The 16,602-nt window shown below is 31.4% G+C and overlaps 2 protein-coding genes across 2 annotated transcripts in view; one reads left to right on the top strand and one right to left on the bottom strand.

Moving 5' to 3' along the window:
• The window catches only part of LOC126734990 (dynein axonemal heavy chain 6), a 126,708-nt gene extending 123,233 nt beyond the window's left edge, over positions 1 to 3,475 (bottom strand). Inside the window, exon 1 of the mRNA XM_050438854.1 lies at positions 3,226 to 3,475. Coding sequence (XP_050294811.1) covers positions 3,226 to 3,362 — 137 coding nt within the window. The 5' untranslated portion in view covers positions 3,363 to 3,475. The remainder of the gene's footprint in view (positions 1 to 3,225) is intronic.
• LOC126734993 (WASH complex subunit 5) overlaps positions 1 to 16,602 on the top strand; it is a 249,917-nt gene that overhangs the window by 192,372 nt on the left and 40,943 nt on the right. The window lies entirely within an intron of this gene.

The following is a 16,602-nucleotide window of genomic DNA, read 5'->3' as shown; positions in this document are numbered from 1 at the left end:
AATGTTAAACTTTTAATTATCAATAAATTATTGTCTTTAATTTAGATTTGTTCAAGAAATACAAAAAAATATACAGGGTATTTATTCCATTTAAAAAAAAAAGCACATTGATGTCGCTTTCGGTCAAATCGGAAGTGGTATTCAATTGTCTGATACGTCAAAATATAGCATGTTCACTGAATTTCACTGAATTTTTAAATTGGTTAGTAATTTCTGTGACACCCTGTATAGAGAACAATCAAGTTTATGGAAAATTAAAGATTAAAATTGTGTAAAAAAAACTTGACGTTGTAAAAAGAAAAAACCGGAAGCGTTTGATAAAATAATATGGTATTAAAAAAATCAAAACTATACAATTGTAACTGTAAAATATCTAATTAAAATACAAAATATCAGGAATGCACTAAAGAGAGAGAATGTAAAATTGAAAATAGTACCAAAAGAGAAATAGGAAACACCGGCATAAGTATAGGGTGTAATGCAGATGCATTTAAATGCAAGTTGTAACAATTTTAACGAACATAAGTAGCGTCTTCAATTCCCTAATGCCTCACTATATCCGCCTTCTTTTTCAATACAGGTAACTGTCCTGTCACAAAAGTTTTTCAATACTCTTCTAAATAAGCGGAGTAATACTCTGACCCGATTCTGTAATGGTTCTTTCCAAATAAGCAATATCTGTAAATGGCCTTTCTGAAGATATGCCTTTTGCTTTAAATAACCCCATAAGAAAAAGTAGCGTCAAATCTGAAGAGCAAGGTGGACAAAAATTTTCGGAAAAACGATGGATAACTCTTCCATTAAAACAACGTTTAAGGTATTTCCTTACATCTAATCTATTGTGGCATGGAGCACCATCCCGTTGGAACGGTGTTTGTTGATGTTGAAACAGAAAAACGTTGTCAAGAAAATCTTTTAATTTATTCCAAAAAGAGTAAAAAGCGGTTCGGATTCAAAGATTGATGAAAAAAAGGTCCAATTACTTTATTTTGGTAAATTCCACACCACACATCTCCATCTAGCATACGACTAATAAAATTTAATTCTTGCATTTTAGCTTTTGGACTATCTAGAACTTGATATCAAGATTTTTTTTTCCTAAAACTAATAATAAAAAAGTTTTCCATATCTTGCCAACTTAAATAGGCACACTGTATATTTTTAACTTTATAGTAACATTTTTTATTAGATCCTTAACGTAATTTATTATATGTGGCAACAATGAAATAGGAGCGCAAGAAAGTATTATGAAATCTAATCTATAATAGATATCTAACAATACTGATCTGTTGAAATAGTAGAAACCTTGTTAATTCTTTCAACTACTCGCCGAGAGGATAATTTATAAAAGACACTTCACAATTACTCATATTAATTTAATCAGAAAATCTAACAATATCTAAATCAAGTGAATCACGATAAAACTATACAGGATGATCTAGTTTTGAAAGGGCCTCCTGAGGCAGGCAGAAGCCCCCAAAATAATATCAGTTCGTATAATAAACTATATTGAAATAATGTTTCCTTCCTTAAGATACAGGGTATCAAAATTTTAACCAAAAATTCTAAATTTAAAAATATTTTGAAAGATACTTTATAGTGTAATTTAGATACATGTTTTTTACTGAAAATTTTTTTCATTATTCAGTTTTTTCAGATCTATCAGCGCCGTGCCTGCGAACAAACAAGGAAAAAATGGTGCACCACTGATTAAAAAAATACTTCTAGAATTCTTGTTCAACATACAACAAACAAATGACCTTCACCTTTTTTCGTTTGACACCCTGTTTGCAAATAAAAAATGGAAATACCTTGATTTTTAAAAAATAGTTAAACACATACGACCATAACCAATTTAATTCAACAATATTGCTTCTCACTAATGTATGCGGATTTCGCCTTATATCATTGCAGGCTTGCTGAACTCTTAGAATTAAATGTATTAAATACTACGTGAATACAAAATTCACGTAGAATTTATCTTTAATAGTACCCAAAACGTCAGTCAAGCGTATTAAGATCTGATGACCTGACTAGCCAGGTCACTGATTCAATACCATTAACCACGTATTCGTGTTCTGTCTAGTAGGCCAATCCATCGTTGAGGATAATTGGTATTTAGTCATACTTTTACCTACAGCTATTTCAAAATGCGAGAGACCGCCGTCCAGTTTTATCCAATTTTCATACCTTAGATATGGGTAAATGCTCTAGGCCTTAAATAATAGACCTCAAACATTACCATCAACCATTACCAAATAATTTTAAAACAATTTTGGCCGAATATCTCGAACATTCTGATGTGGCCAAATATATGAGTAATATATTAATTTTGTTCCCACGTCTAGTAAAAGTGGACTTATCAGTCCAAAGAATCTTATGTAAAAAGTCAAAGTAACAGTCATTTAGCCACTAGTCAAATCTTATTCTTTTTTCAACATTACCATGATGCAAATCCTAAATAGGCTGTAGGTGATATTATATCGGTGCTTCTCGTAATAATTTTGGCTTAGGTATGTGAAGGTGCTGAGATGCTATGTGAGAGAACAGCCTCAGATTATTATAAAAAGTACACGAATATCGTGATGGTTATATCCACGATTTTTCTTCCGTTCGTTTATAACACGCCAAGGTTACGAAAATTCTAATGTGTCCTGACGAACATGCGAGAATTTGGAACTGTATTTCCTGCGTCTACGATAATACTTACATAACACTAATACCAATGTTAACAATAACTGGAAATTAAATAACCTGATATATCTATCATTACCTATTCAAGGGTGCCAAATTCAATCTAAATGTGTAAAGTAGTAAAGTTTTAAACATATTATTAAATTTATAATTTTTTATAAAAATGTTGATAGTCTGTATTTTCGGAATTGGAATAATCTGTGGGAGCATTTTTCAAACATAAGGAAACCGAAAATATTTTTTGGTTCTTTGTCGCCCACTTAAGTTTCCGTTCTCGAAACTGGACCAGTGCCCTGTATAAATAGGTTTATTTAACTGAACACACCTAACGCTGTTAATATCAGATTGTTACCACAAAATATTCATGAAAATTATGACTCTTTTGAATGACATTTATATAACCAATAATAATCAAATATATGTGTTTATCCCGATAGACTAGTTATTCATTGAAATTTAAATAATTATTACAAATATATAAATACTTGTTTTTAAAAACATTACTACGATATTTTCATTACAATAACTTACCCTTGCATGGATATAGGAGGAACGCATATAAGCTTTCCAGTGAGCCTAGCCTTCCTCCTTATGTCTGAATTAGTACTATTGCTGGCACTACTCTCCGAAGGTTGGGACTCAAAGTCCCCTTCGCCCCTCTGAGCCATTTGCTACCTGCTCCTATTCTTTATTAGCGAAGAATGGTGGAACCTTTCAAAATATTTAACATTAGGGAAATCTATAAACAATCTGTTGTGTTCTATTATCTATTTTTAACGATAATGACAACTGTTTTTATATTAATGCTATAGCAACGTAGAAAGGACTTCATTATTGAGGTGGGGTGGCGTAGCTAGGTAACAGCTAGATCAATTCTTGGATCTACATATGGTTAGAATATATTTACAATGTTCGTAATTAAGCACTAAGTAAACAAGCATATCAATAAGATATACGAGGATAATGCGGCGGATTGAGAAGAAGATGCAAATGTGGAATACGAGTATGTTTTCAATATAAGTTCCATTCCTTTTTTAGTATGTTTTCTGTTTATCACATCTGGAGGCCTGCATTGTGCTGTTTATTTTAACAGGTATGTGAATGTTGAGGCTCATTTGTTTTGTGCAAGTGCTTATTTGAGTATGTGTTACGATGCCGCTATATATAAACTAAAGTTTAAGATACTGTTGCGTTGTTTGGTTTATTTTGGTTACGATAGGCTAGATCTGACCTCAAACATTGATGTTACGGCTAATAATTACTATATTATTGGTAATATTAGTATTGCATATAATAATAATAATAATAACAATTAAGAAGGAAGTGTTGAAGTCATGAAGTAAACTGTTTATTTATTCTTATTTATTTTTTAATTTTTCTTTATTCGTCTCAAAAATCAACGATAAGCCGGAACGGGCAATAGACCACGTGCTCAGGGATTTAACAAAAATATATAAAAAATCTATCTTGAGTACTTTTAAAATTATACGCATTCACAGAAAACCGAAAAAAACTGACACCCCCTGTTGATCTTTTTAGTACTGTGGTTACAATTTTTTGAATTTCGTAAATTTTTTTAATGTAATGCTGAATGACCCTTTGGTAAATTACAAAACTAAATTCAAAACAACTGTTCACATTTTTAAGAAATTATCAGATTTTGGCTTGTCTCTTTTGACCATCATTTTCCTACTTTAACTGTCGGAAAAGAAAATTACTTCACTATTTGGCAAGTAATTTCAAAAGTTGGCGTATCTAATTTCAATTTCAAAATGGTAAGATACTTGCTAGATTATTAGTTCAATAGGGGATTTTTTTAGTATATAGTCAAATATACGCCGCTACTCTAAGCTAAGATAATTATTGTACAGTCAAAGTAGATGAAATAAAACTTTACTTAAGTCGCAACTATTGTACTGTATTCCCTGTTCAGAAATACCCCTACAGGATGAGTAAGACAGGTCGTGACCCAACTTAGGTCAGCAATTAAGACCTTTGCTACTGCAGTACTTTGCTATCCTCCGTTTAATACGCATCTTTCTGTATTCGTGTTGATATGTTTTATTTATTATATGTTTTATGCATTTCATCTATGGAGACTGTATCGTCAAAGGTATTCACATGAAGAGCGTTATCCAGATTACAGAGTATTTCTAAATGTGCATCGATTACTTCTCGAGGGCCGATTCCCAAATCAAATGGGTGGTGCAGGTGGACTGCGCTTGCCCTACGAGGCCAAAGTCTTACAAGAAGTTACGCGTGGTCCGAGTATCTCAGTACGTGGGAATTCTAAAACAAACCAGTTACATCCGTACCACGTACAACAAGAGATTCTTGGAAAGAACTCTATGGTCCGCGGAATCGACTTTTAAGAAACATGGATATATAAGTCTCCACAACATACATTGCCACTCATGTATGGAAAATCCACATTTACACCGAGAGGACCGGTCACAGTACTTAATCGTAGAGTTATTGGGCCATTCGAGTGGCCAGAAAAATTAAACGCCGAGGTTTAGTTAAGGATTTCTTTTATTGGGGAGTAATAAAAGTCAAAGTCTACAACAATCCTATAGAAGACGTAGCTGAACTGCGCCGCAAAATCCAGGCAGCCGGTGAACAGATCAACAATGGAAGATTCGCCCGATTAATAACGCGTTTTTTTCTTAAAAAGTGTAGAATTTGAATTAGGAATGGAAGCAGACAATTTAAGGCTTATTTGTAACTCTAATAAAGTTTTATTTCATTTACTTTAATTTTTTTCTCATTTATTTATTTTGACTGTACAATTAATAACCTAGCTTAGAGTAGCGGCATACATTTGACTGTGTACTAAAAAAAATACACCCCTATTGAACCAATATTCTAGCAAGCATCTTACCATTTCAAAATCTAGATTAGATACACCAACTTTTGAAATCACTTGCCAAACAGTGAAGTAATTTTCTTTTCCAGGAGAGTTAGTTAAAGTTGGGAAATGATAGTCAACAGACACAATTTTTAACACCAGTTGAGCAAAAATCTGAGCATTCCTTAAAAACGTGAACAGGTGGAATTTAGTTTTATAATTTATCGAAGGGCTATTCAGGGTTACATTGTTACAAGATTTTAAAAGTACTCAAGAATTTTTTTTTTGAATACGTTAGCACCTGGTCTATTTCCCGTTTTCAGCTTATCGTTGATTTTTGGGACACCCTGTATATAGGAATCAATTTACAAAATAAAGAAGGAGAAAGAGAAACAGAGAGAGAACAGAAAGAGAGAGATCGAAGGAAAAAAAGGCGTAAAGATGAGAAAAAGAAGAGACGACTTTATAAATGCAGCGTTACGTCACATATTCTGTAAATAACTAGGTTATATGCATGTTAAAGAAACATTTTACACTTAATTTAAGTTTATTCAAGAGGTAGTAAGGGTTAGTTTACATTTTATAATAAAAAGAAACTCAATGTAGATCTCTAGCTGTTACCATATCTAACTTATTAGTACTGCTGTTGCGTCTTCGTGTACCAAAAATAATTTTAACTTAAACAGGAGTTTTGAATAACTTGAATTCGACGTTGTTTCATTATCAAGACATGGGTAATAAATTGAGTCACAAAAATTAAGATGAGATAAGACTAAGGATTCGCATAATGTTTTTTTTTGTTGTTTGACTGAAATAATGTCTGTGTGGATAAAGCATTTTTAGGGTTGAATAGGCTATTTTAAGTTTTGTAGTAACATGATCTTTAAATCGTAGTTTATGATCTATAATTAGATCCAAGTTTTTTGCACTATCTTTAGTTGTTATCTTTTTATTTCCTATTTTAAGTGTAAATCATCAAATATATTCGTGCGGTAAATGTCACTGGCAAAGACAATTGCTACGGATTTAGCTGGATTAAGTTTTAGCTGCATATTTGTCGATTTTTCTTATAAATTTTGAAGGTCACTATTTATTTTTAAATTAACTTCCTCAGTACCAGAAACATTGAAGCTGTAAAAGATATTGGGTATCATCAACATATACAGTATTTAAGACATTTGTAGATGTTACAAGTGTAAATAGAATATAAGAGAGGGCTCAGAATGCTTCCTTGAGGAACACCACTACTTATTTTTACATTATTACATGATTTAATTACCCTTAAATGGCGCGCATTCAGACAACCAAATATACTTGAGTACTGCGAACAACAGTTCGTGGTTGAAAGTATCAAATGCTTTAAAGTAGTCTAGCATAATAAGAACAGATGCATTATTCAAATCTAATAATGTAAATATTGAATCAGTGACCTCAGCAAGAGCTGTCTCACAACTATGCCCCTGTCTAAAACAGGATTATTTAATGAGTAAAATATTGCTAGAATTACAAAAGCGCCAATCTGAGTCTTCATTACTTTTTCTAAAATCTTGGATAAATAAGGAAGGACTGAGATTAATCGAAGGTCGTTAAATTCCTTAAGGTTGTTACATTTGCCCAATGGACTGACTTTGCCTTACTTTTATGCAAAAGTTCATTCAGATTTAAAGCAAAAGTTTAGAAAACGTCGAATATGAGGAATTAAAAATGAACAACAGTATAAAATTAGATTAAAATTTAATTTGTCTTGGGTCAATTGCATTTGATTTTAGGTTATAAACTACTTTTAATATATCGCTATCTGCCACGGAAGCAAAAGAAAATTTATTTGTAATATTGAGCTTGTTATTTAGATAGAACAATGATGTTTCGTTATGTATGTTTTAATTATTTGTGTTCATCGAAGAAAAATAATTATTTAATTCATGTACATTGGACAGATGTTCTGGAATGTGGTTGGATCTTTTTTTTAAGTTGCCACTTCTGCTTAGTGGTAACTTGCTTAAAGACGGTATTCAGATAAGCTTTTTTTCAACTTTTGTGGCCGATGTTATAAAATTACGTAAGTTCTTTATAGTAAACCCAGTGATCTAGGGTTCTTTAGTGGTTCGGAATCTATTAAGAGCTTTATTGTGAAGTTTTATCATAAGATGAATATTATCTGTAATCCACGGTAAGTATGATTGGGTTTTACCGTTGACACTGACGTCAGCGGCATGTTTGTCAAGCAATCTTAATAAGCTTGAAGTTAGAAAATTTACCTATTTCATTGGCGTTATATAATTCATAAAAAATGTTCCAGGAAATGTTTTTAAGGTCGATTTCAAAAAGTTCTTTATTAATTAGGTTAAAACGTCTAAATTTAAAACTATATAATGGTTTTACATTTTTGTTTGTTGTTTGAATATTACAAAAGAGTAGGTTGTAGTCAGATATCTTTGGTGTCCACATTTATGACTTTATCCTAATTATAGAATATTAAATCAATGGTAGATGAGCTATAATTATTTATTCTTGTGGGCTCTGAGATAAGTTGTTTTAAACCAAATACGTCAGTAATATTCTGTACAGATTTACTCAATTTGTTGCCCATATTATTTCCTATGTAAATATTAGAATCCCCAAAACAAAAAACTTGCTTTAAAATAACTCAATATTTCCTCATAATAATTTAAAAAATTGTTAATATTGGATGAATGTGGTATATACACGGTGTATATACAAAATTCCGTTCAGATATTTTGAGAGCGTATAGTTGTAGTTAATAAGACTTCTTTTTCCTATAAACAAGTCAACAAGTCAAAACTCAAAAAAACTTTATTACCAAAAAAAAATAGTTATAAATATAATTACATGAGAAAATAAAACTTGACAATTTTTGGTAAAAGGAACTGCTTCGCTATTATATAAAACCGATAGCACAATTGCGTGAAACATGCCTTAACAAGAAAATGACATTACAAACCATCATATTGAAACTGAAAAGATTATAAATAAACACACAAAAAAAATCCTAATTAACCTAAAAAAGAACAAAACTAAAACTAAAAAGGGCAGAAACTAAAATTGCAAAGCAATTTGGCTGGCATACGACGGAAGGCAACAAGAATAGACAAAAGAGAATGACAAAAGAAAAATTAAACAGGCCAGCTTATCTTTGGTCTTAGTTGATTTTGCAGTTTATGTTAAACATACTACTAGGCATCTCGTTGGGAGTCGAGAAGAATTTGCTTAACCTTGTTGTAAAATTTATTAAGTGGCAAATCTTTAATATTATTTGGCAAGTTATTCCACATTGTAACTCCGACAACCGAAAATGACTTGTGGAAGTTACTTGTTCTATGTTGAGGTATTCTTAAACTTCCAGCATAACGAGTATTGTGTAAGTGCGAGAGAGTAGTAAATAACTTATTTAAATAAGGGGATTGACCCTATTGACTTGGTTGACTTTATTATTTTATATATAAAGGCATATATGTGTAATTTTCTTTTCCTTTCCATATTTAAAATAGAATTTATGTTTAAATAAGGTGTGATATGCTCCCGATAGGCAGCGCCATAAGAAAATCTTACACAGCTATTTTGCAATTTTTGTATGGATCTAGAAAGCTCAGATGTTATAGAATTAGAATATACAATATCAACGTAGTCGAGTAAGGAAAGAATAAGGCTATTGCAGGGATAATATTTGGTTTTACTCTTTAAGACATTTTTAAATCTGTACAGATTTCTGAGGCGCATATATTTATGTGTGTCAATCCTAATATTTTTACTTCATTGACAACTGGAATTTTTTCTCCATTAATCTCAATATTTATACTTTCATATAAGTGTCTCAGAATTCCTGAATTACAGCCATATAAAATGATGTTAGATTTAGCAGGGTTAATTTATAAGTTATGCTCATTAGAATAAATAACTATGTTTAGTATATCCGATTTAATTTTTTACTCAGAAATATTAAAATTTAAAAAATTTAATGGCACGTATATCTAAAAATCATCAGCATATTGTTGTAATTTACAATGTTCAATACAGTTATGCATATTCGCAACATAAATCGAAAATAAAAGAGGTCCCAATATGGAGCCCTGAGGAACACCAATTTCCAAGTCAAGATACTTTGATTGCTCCAAACTTCCATTGTTGGTTTTTAACAACACCGAATGTGATCTATTTTTAAGATATGAATCAAAAAAAGAAACCGTGAATTTGGAACAACCAAAATATCTTAACTTTGCAAGGAGCATTGAGTGATTTATTGTATCAAATGCTTTGCTAAAATCAAGCACCGCCATGCAAGTACTTTGTTTATGTTCTTTGTCAAGTCTTATATTATCTAACATTCCCACCAGACTAGTAGTTGTACTATAATTCCTCCTAAATCCCGATTGCGTATCTGGAAGTATACCTAATGAGTTAAAAAAATTATAAAGTTGTTGGTGAATATGCTTTTCTAGAATTTTAGAAACTACTGATAAAATACTTATAGGCCTTATGTTTTTTAGTTCTTTTGGATTAGAGATTTTTGAAATGGGTCTTATAAGTGCTTTTTTTCAGATATCGGGATATACATTTGTAAGAATGCAAGTATTTAAAATGTTTAGAAGTGGTTTTTTACAAAAAGGTAGGCAAAGCTTGATATTATTTATACAAAGTCCGTCAGCTCCTATAGCATTTGATTTTATAGTTTTAATTATACTGTTAACGCTTTCTTCATCAAGAAGACTTAAATTTAATTCTTGATTACTATTATTCCATTTATTTTCATTATAAAAATTTAACTTGGTTTTTGATATATTATTGTTAATTTGGTTAACGCGTTGAGAAAAATTAGCATTTAGGGCTTCTGGATTAAAATGCAAATCGGTATTCTTTGATTTAGTTAGATGTAGTTTATTAGCATTTTTCCAAAAATCACGATTTTTTTTTGTAGAAAGTGTGTTAAAAGATGATATTTTTTCCCGCTGTATAGCATGTTTTGTAAAGTTTCGCAATTGCCTATGATAGTTTAAATTTAACTCAGTTTTATTTTTTTAATATTTTTGCAGTGCTTTATCTCGGAGCCTCATAAGCAATTTAATGTTATCAGTTATCCAGGGTTGGTTATCCAGTAAATGGTTTATTTTTAATAGTCTTAGTCTTAATTGGCGCATATTTGTCAACTAAAAAAGTATATTGTTGTTAAAAGCCACAAGTTTATCGTTAGCGAAATTTAGGTAATAGATACTATCCCAATTAAGTCTTAAAGCGTCATGCTCAAATAAATCCATATTAATAACACTATAATTCCTACATTTCATTTTAAAATGTCCCTCTTTACTTTTAGGAAACTCAAGACAACTGAATGCTAAGTTGTGATCACTAATGGTTTGTGGCAAAGACAACGAACCGACTCCATTAATTGGAAAATGTTTATTTATAATAATGACATCAAGTAGGGTACTTGTATTGTTAGATATATTTCATCTTGTAGGCTGAGTTATTACTTAACACGGTTAACAAAATATTTTTGCTAGAAATCTGAGTTTTTATGCTTAAGAATTGGAAGTTCTGTGGCGGGTTGTGCATATAATAAACTTCAAAATTAACATATTTTTTAACATAAAAACCGACCCCACCGCCACGCCCTAATCGATCTTTCCTGACGAAATTATAACCCTCAATTTGATGTGCCAAGTTATCAGTAGAAGCCGTCAACCAGGTCTCAGTCAATCCCACAATGTCAAAATTATTATCAGTTATATAATTTACAAATTCATCGAATCCAGTATTAAGGGACCGAATATTGAGATGACCACAAAAAAACTTATTATTGGATTTTAATAATTGATGCGTATTAAGACCAAACTGGCCATTTCCGCCATTATCATCCATTACAAAAAACAAGATTGTTCCTATTACAACATGTGTCCGATATGCACTCCTTCACCCCCTCAGAGCTGTAGCCCGCTCAATAATGCATAAATAATAATGCATAAACTATCTGAAAATTTGCATGTCCTCGTTTCTTGGGCGCTCTTTTTATTTTCCGTCTCAAAAACGGTGTCAAATCCAATTTCAGTTGTATCTTATGTTTCCCATATGAAATTTAAAAATCTAGCAACACCATCTAGTTAGCCATGAAAAAAAATAACATTTTTGTCTCTTGCATTATTTTGATATAATTAACCGTTTTCGAGAAAATCACTGATAAACGAAAGCGGAGCATTATTAAACCCGATTAATCTATTAAATTAGAAAAAAAACGATGTGGCCATGTAGTGACTGTTTTATTTTTTGTCAAATCAAATTAATTTTATCCAAAAATGCAAAAAACGATAATTTTAGATAATCATAGGATAAGACATCAAAAGGGTAAGCCCTCCTAAATCCATTCCTAAAATTGGGTTTAAACCATTTTTGGGACGGAAAATATCAAGAGGACCCAAAACAATTAGGACTTGCAAATTTTCAAAAGATTTGACGTATAACTGTAGTCAGTGTTCCAAATAACCGATTTTTCTCAAACAATTTGCGCGGGCTGTAGCTCTGAGGGGATGCATTTTAGAACACATGTTTAAAGACAAAAAAAGTCTTATTCTAACTCCAACAATATGCTCTTATTTCGCTTCTTTATTCGGTGCAAATATTTGCACTGAATTTTGTAACACTGTATATATTTTCTAATGTTCTCAACAATTCCGTACATTCTTGTAGTATAATAGAGTATTTGATATATTTCTTTAGGTATAAGCCTACGCCACCACCCCTATAATTTCTGTGCTGCCTCACAAAATTATAGTCTGGTAAACTAATTAGATGATCTCTATGTAGCCATGTTTCAGAGACCCCAATGACACTATAGTTGTATGCGAGTATATAATCTCTAAATATATCAAATTTATTAGGTAAGGAACGTGCATTTATATGTGCCAAGGAAATCATAGTAAGAGGAGAATAAATAGGAGAAATAAAAGAAAAAGAAATAAAAAGGAGCTTTGAAGATAGATACTAAAGATAGTCCTATAGGTGGAACTTTTGGTATGACACTCAAATTACGAGACAGTTTTACCACTAACCAAAACTCTTTAATCTTAAGGTGCATTCATAATCAATCCGCGAGTGAAGTTCGACAGCAAGTGTAAAAAGACTTATAACATCAAAACTTACCAATAGATCATGAGAGTTAAAAGAAAAATTGATTAAAAATCTCATGATCAAGTGTAAATTCGGCATACTAACAGACGTTTACAATAGATTTATATATTTAAGGTCTGAACATATAGCACATGCGCTGTAGTTATTTTGTCGATGGTTCACCGATTTTGATTTTTATTATTATTTTGTTAATATATTTGTCGGGTTGCTTGTGCTTGTATTTTTATTGTATTTCCACGTAATAAAAAAAACTAATTACGTAGTCAGCAGGTAGAATTTGTGATAAGGCAGATATAGGATGTAGGTCCTTTATACCAAAAGAAAAACTGTGGATCTTCTGTTGCAGGGACTTTGCATACTACAAGTGAATTTGTACTTACAACTTCATAATACTTTCATAATTTAGATGACGCATTGGAAGATGTACCAGGTCTAAGGGCAGATACTCATATCATCAATCCTCATCAAGAAAGTAATATAGAGAGAAGCGAGAAACCAAAATTAACTACCAGAAACAAAGCAAAAACTGGAAATTTCTTCAAAAGAGTCAATTGAGCTGACTGATAATGGCCTGCTAGATGTTTTAATTGACATAAAAAATATTACAGCTAACACATATATCCACTATGATAGGTTTGATTATTTTGACCCAAATACTGGTGTTTTAATGGAGGAACTATAAATAAATGTCATAAATTTAAAAGATTTCTCAAGGAAATGGGCTACTTTATTATATTAATTACGAGTATAGTAAATATCCTTGATAACTTTTTTTTGTTGCATTTTTGGATTTCATCTTCATTCATCATCTATTCTTTGTGATCAGTATGTTAAGTTTTATTAGGTTTTTAAATTATTTTTGCCTAGAAAACTTAATATAATCATGTACCTATATTTATAAATAAGATTGATCAGGGGATTAGGTGATTTTGGCACTTTCACTGCAACTATGAAAATTAATTTTTCTTTTAACGGCAAAAGTGCCAAGGTAATTGTTGTCTCTTCCTGAAGTATATTCAGAGATGAATGGTTCCGGGGAAGACGAGGAGCACAGCGGTGGTTTTAGTAGGTATGGCCTAATCCGAGTCCCACAGTACTGACTACAATAAAAACAATACAAATGTGGCGGAAAACGCCACATTGCCACAAGAGTTACTTATTCTGGCGCCCAACATCATATGCCTGTAGCCAGTCTGCAGAGACTGGCGAGAGAGGCAAGAGAGCATTTCCATCGCTATAAAAAAAAAAAAAAAAAAAAAAAAAAAAAAAAAAGGGTTGGGTTGAGTATATCTATGGTCTGTGCGCAGCGCCTTATGTTCCCCTCGCGGTGATAGAGAAACGGAACAAACCAAAACACTGCACACATACTCCCAGAGTCGACAACTCACCAAGAAAAGGTAAAAACAGTTTTTGTGAATTTATTTTACGCATAATACCTAACATTTCACGTGACTAAAAAATATAGAGTGAATTTGCCACTTTAGAGAAGGCACTCATGAGTCAGCCACACTGCGGACAAGGCTGAAGCTACAGAGTGACAAAACACAGTAGACGACAGAACTGGCAACACCACACCTAACCTCACCTTAGTTGTAACCTATTTGTTGTCAACACTAATCGAATACAGGGTTATTCTAATGACGTTATTCTATTCATGTCCCAAAGTGAGTGATTTAGTGCGCGATAACACCATCTTCGTGATAAAATTTGGCTTTCCGCCACTCTTAGTGAAAAATATATATCCAAATCCACCCATTTTGCAAAAAACCCGACCATTTTTCGTTAGTTTTTTACAAAAGCCGCTAAACTGCAGAATTACCGAAATTTTCCTGACCTTGATGTAAGAGTATGTATATTTTAAATGTTTCTGAGAAACAGTAATAAAAGATTTTTTTAATTTCCTTCAGTTCATATTACAAGAAAAACATGGAGAGGGATATGCAATGTATGTATTAAGACTTTGAGCTATAGAATTTCTTCTGATCAGTTCTCCACAAATTTTAATAAGGCTGATACGGCTGGCAATACATATTTATTTAAACATTTATTTTGCCTTTTTTTTACATGAATCATTTAGTAAATTGATTTATAAGGTTTGCACTGTCTATTTTTTTATTTTATTTCCTGCTCGTATCATACCACTTCCTGTGTTCACTGAGACAAGACATAGGTATAGCGGCTAAGAGACCTGAGCACCCGGAATGGATCAGAATTAATGTTTTTCTTACAACTTGTTTTTTTAAGAGTTTCTTTTTATTTTATGTAAACATCTATCTGTGAATTAAGTTTTTAGTAATATTATAGTTCCAAGATATGTTGTTATAGTATTATAAGAGACCAACAAATATATTCTATGTAAGGGATATATGTTTATACTAAAAAGTTGTTTTCATTTTGAAAGAGCTTATTTTATTTTGTCGATGTATATATTGTTTCTTTCAATAATACTCTGTTATAGAATTTTTAATTAATTTTAAAAATTATTATTTAGATTATAATTTTAAAATCTGTTTAATTTTTCTTTAGGAAACAGATACAAGTACATATTAAATAAGAATAATTCATCCTCTATTGACTCTATGTGTTAATAAAATGAGGATATTATTAATCTAATGGGAATGCCTTTAGATGTATTATGAGAAAATGGCACAAAAATGTTGACAACCTTTTCTAATCTATATAAAATTAGGGTAGTTCAGTGCTAACAAAATAATTTCAACATTTTTAGATTAATTCTAATTTATATAATGTCTGTTATAATGAATTATTGAATATTATGTATATCATTTTAAGTAATTTTTTTTCCAGGAAAATTAAATAATAAATGTATTAAAGCAAAAAAAACATTGTTTTATTTCCATTTGTCCAATTGGTGATATGTCGTACACTATTGTTAGTACACTTTTGTAGATTATTGCAGTAAATTAACCTATTTAGATATGTAAAATAAAGCTGAAGTTTTATTTTTTTTCAGATGAATATCTGATGCTAACACCTAAACAAAAAGGCTCTTTTCTCTATGAGTAACCTTTTTGATTAGGCGTTTGCTTTAGATATTACGATTAAATGATAAGATTGTCAGATTAAATAAAATGTGATTTCCCGCCTTAATTTGGCCACGCCTTTCTACCATTTCGATTGGTCTAATTAGACACGTCAAACTGTCAAGTTAGTTACAACAGTTTTCGCTGCCAAGCGAGAGGCCGCTAGCTGATTTGTCAGAAGAATTTCTTTCAGTTTGTATGCAACCACCACTTCAATATATTTCATTAATATTGCACGAAAATGAAATGCCGGTTTTTTTGGGTTAAATTATGACGAAAAGTTCCTATAAACATATGTCCGAAAGTGCTTCGTTTCCGAGATACAGGGTGTTCAAATTTTCTTAAAAAATCGATTTTTTATTAATATCTAAGAAATGCCTTTGCTGTTTGCAATGTCATTCACACCATTTCTGGATATCTTAATGATGTATCTTTTTGACATATGACAGTTGATTTGTTATTCCAGGGACGTGCCCACGGGGTAAGCGGGTTAGGTTTTTTGTACAAAAAATAGCACCTAGTAGATTTTTTGAACCTCCTGTACATTTTTTGGATGACGCAACTAAAGATGGAATTGTTTCAACTCTTGGGTGTTTTTCGTATCTCCCTCCGTTTTCGATAAAAAAATTAAGAATTGCTTTTTTGCATCCCTCTGTAAAAATACAAGTAAATGCTTTTAAATCACGCGAAAGCAAAGAAATAATTTTCTTCCTAAAATGTAATACTTACCTATTCATAGTGTCGAATATCAAGTACAGCATTAACAACTGCTGATCTAAAAAATACTGCGGAATGTTGAAATTGTAAATACGTATTAAACAAAATTTAGTAAATACTATTATCGTTTTAGTTTTTGTCGCATTCTTTTCGTTTCTTTGA

This window comes from Anthonomus grandis, chromosome 4 (genome assembly GCF_022605725.1).
Source record: "Anthonomus grandis grandis chromosome 4, icAntGran1.3, whole genome shotgun sequence".
Lineage (NCBI taxonomy): Eukaryota > Metazoa > Arthropoda > Insecta > Coleoptera > Curculionidae > Anthonomus > Anthonomus grandis.
This window is presented reverse-complemented; position numbering and strand designations above follow the sequence as displayed.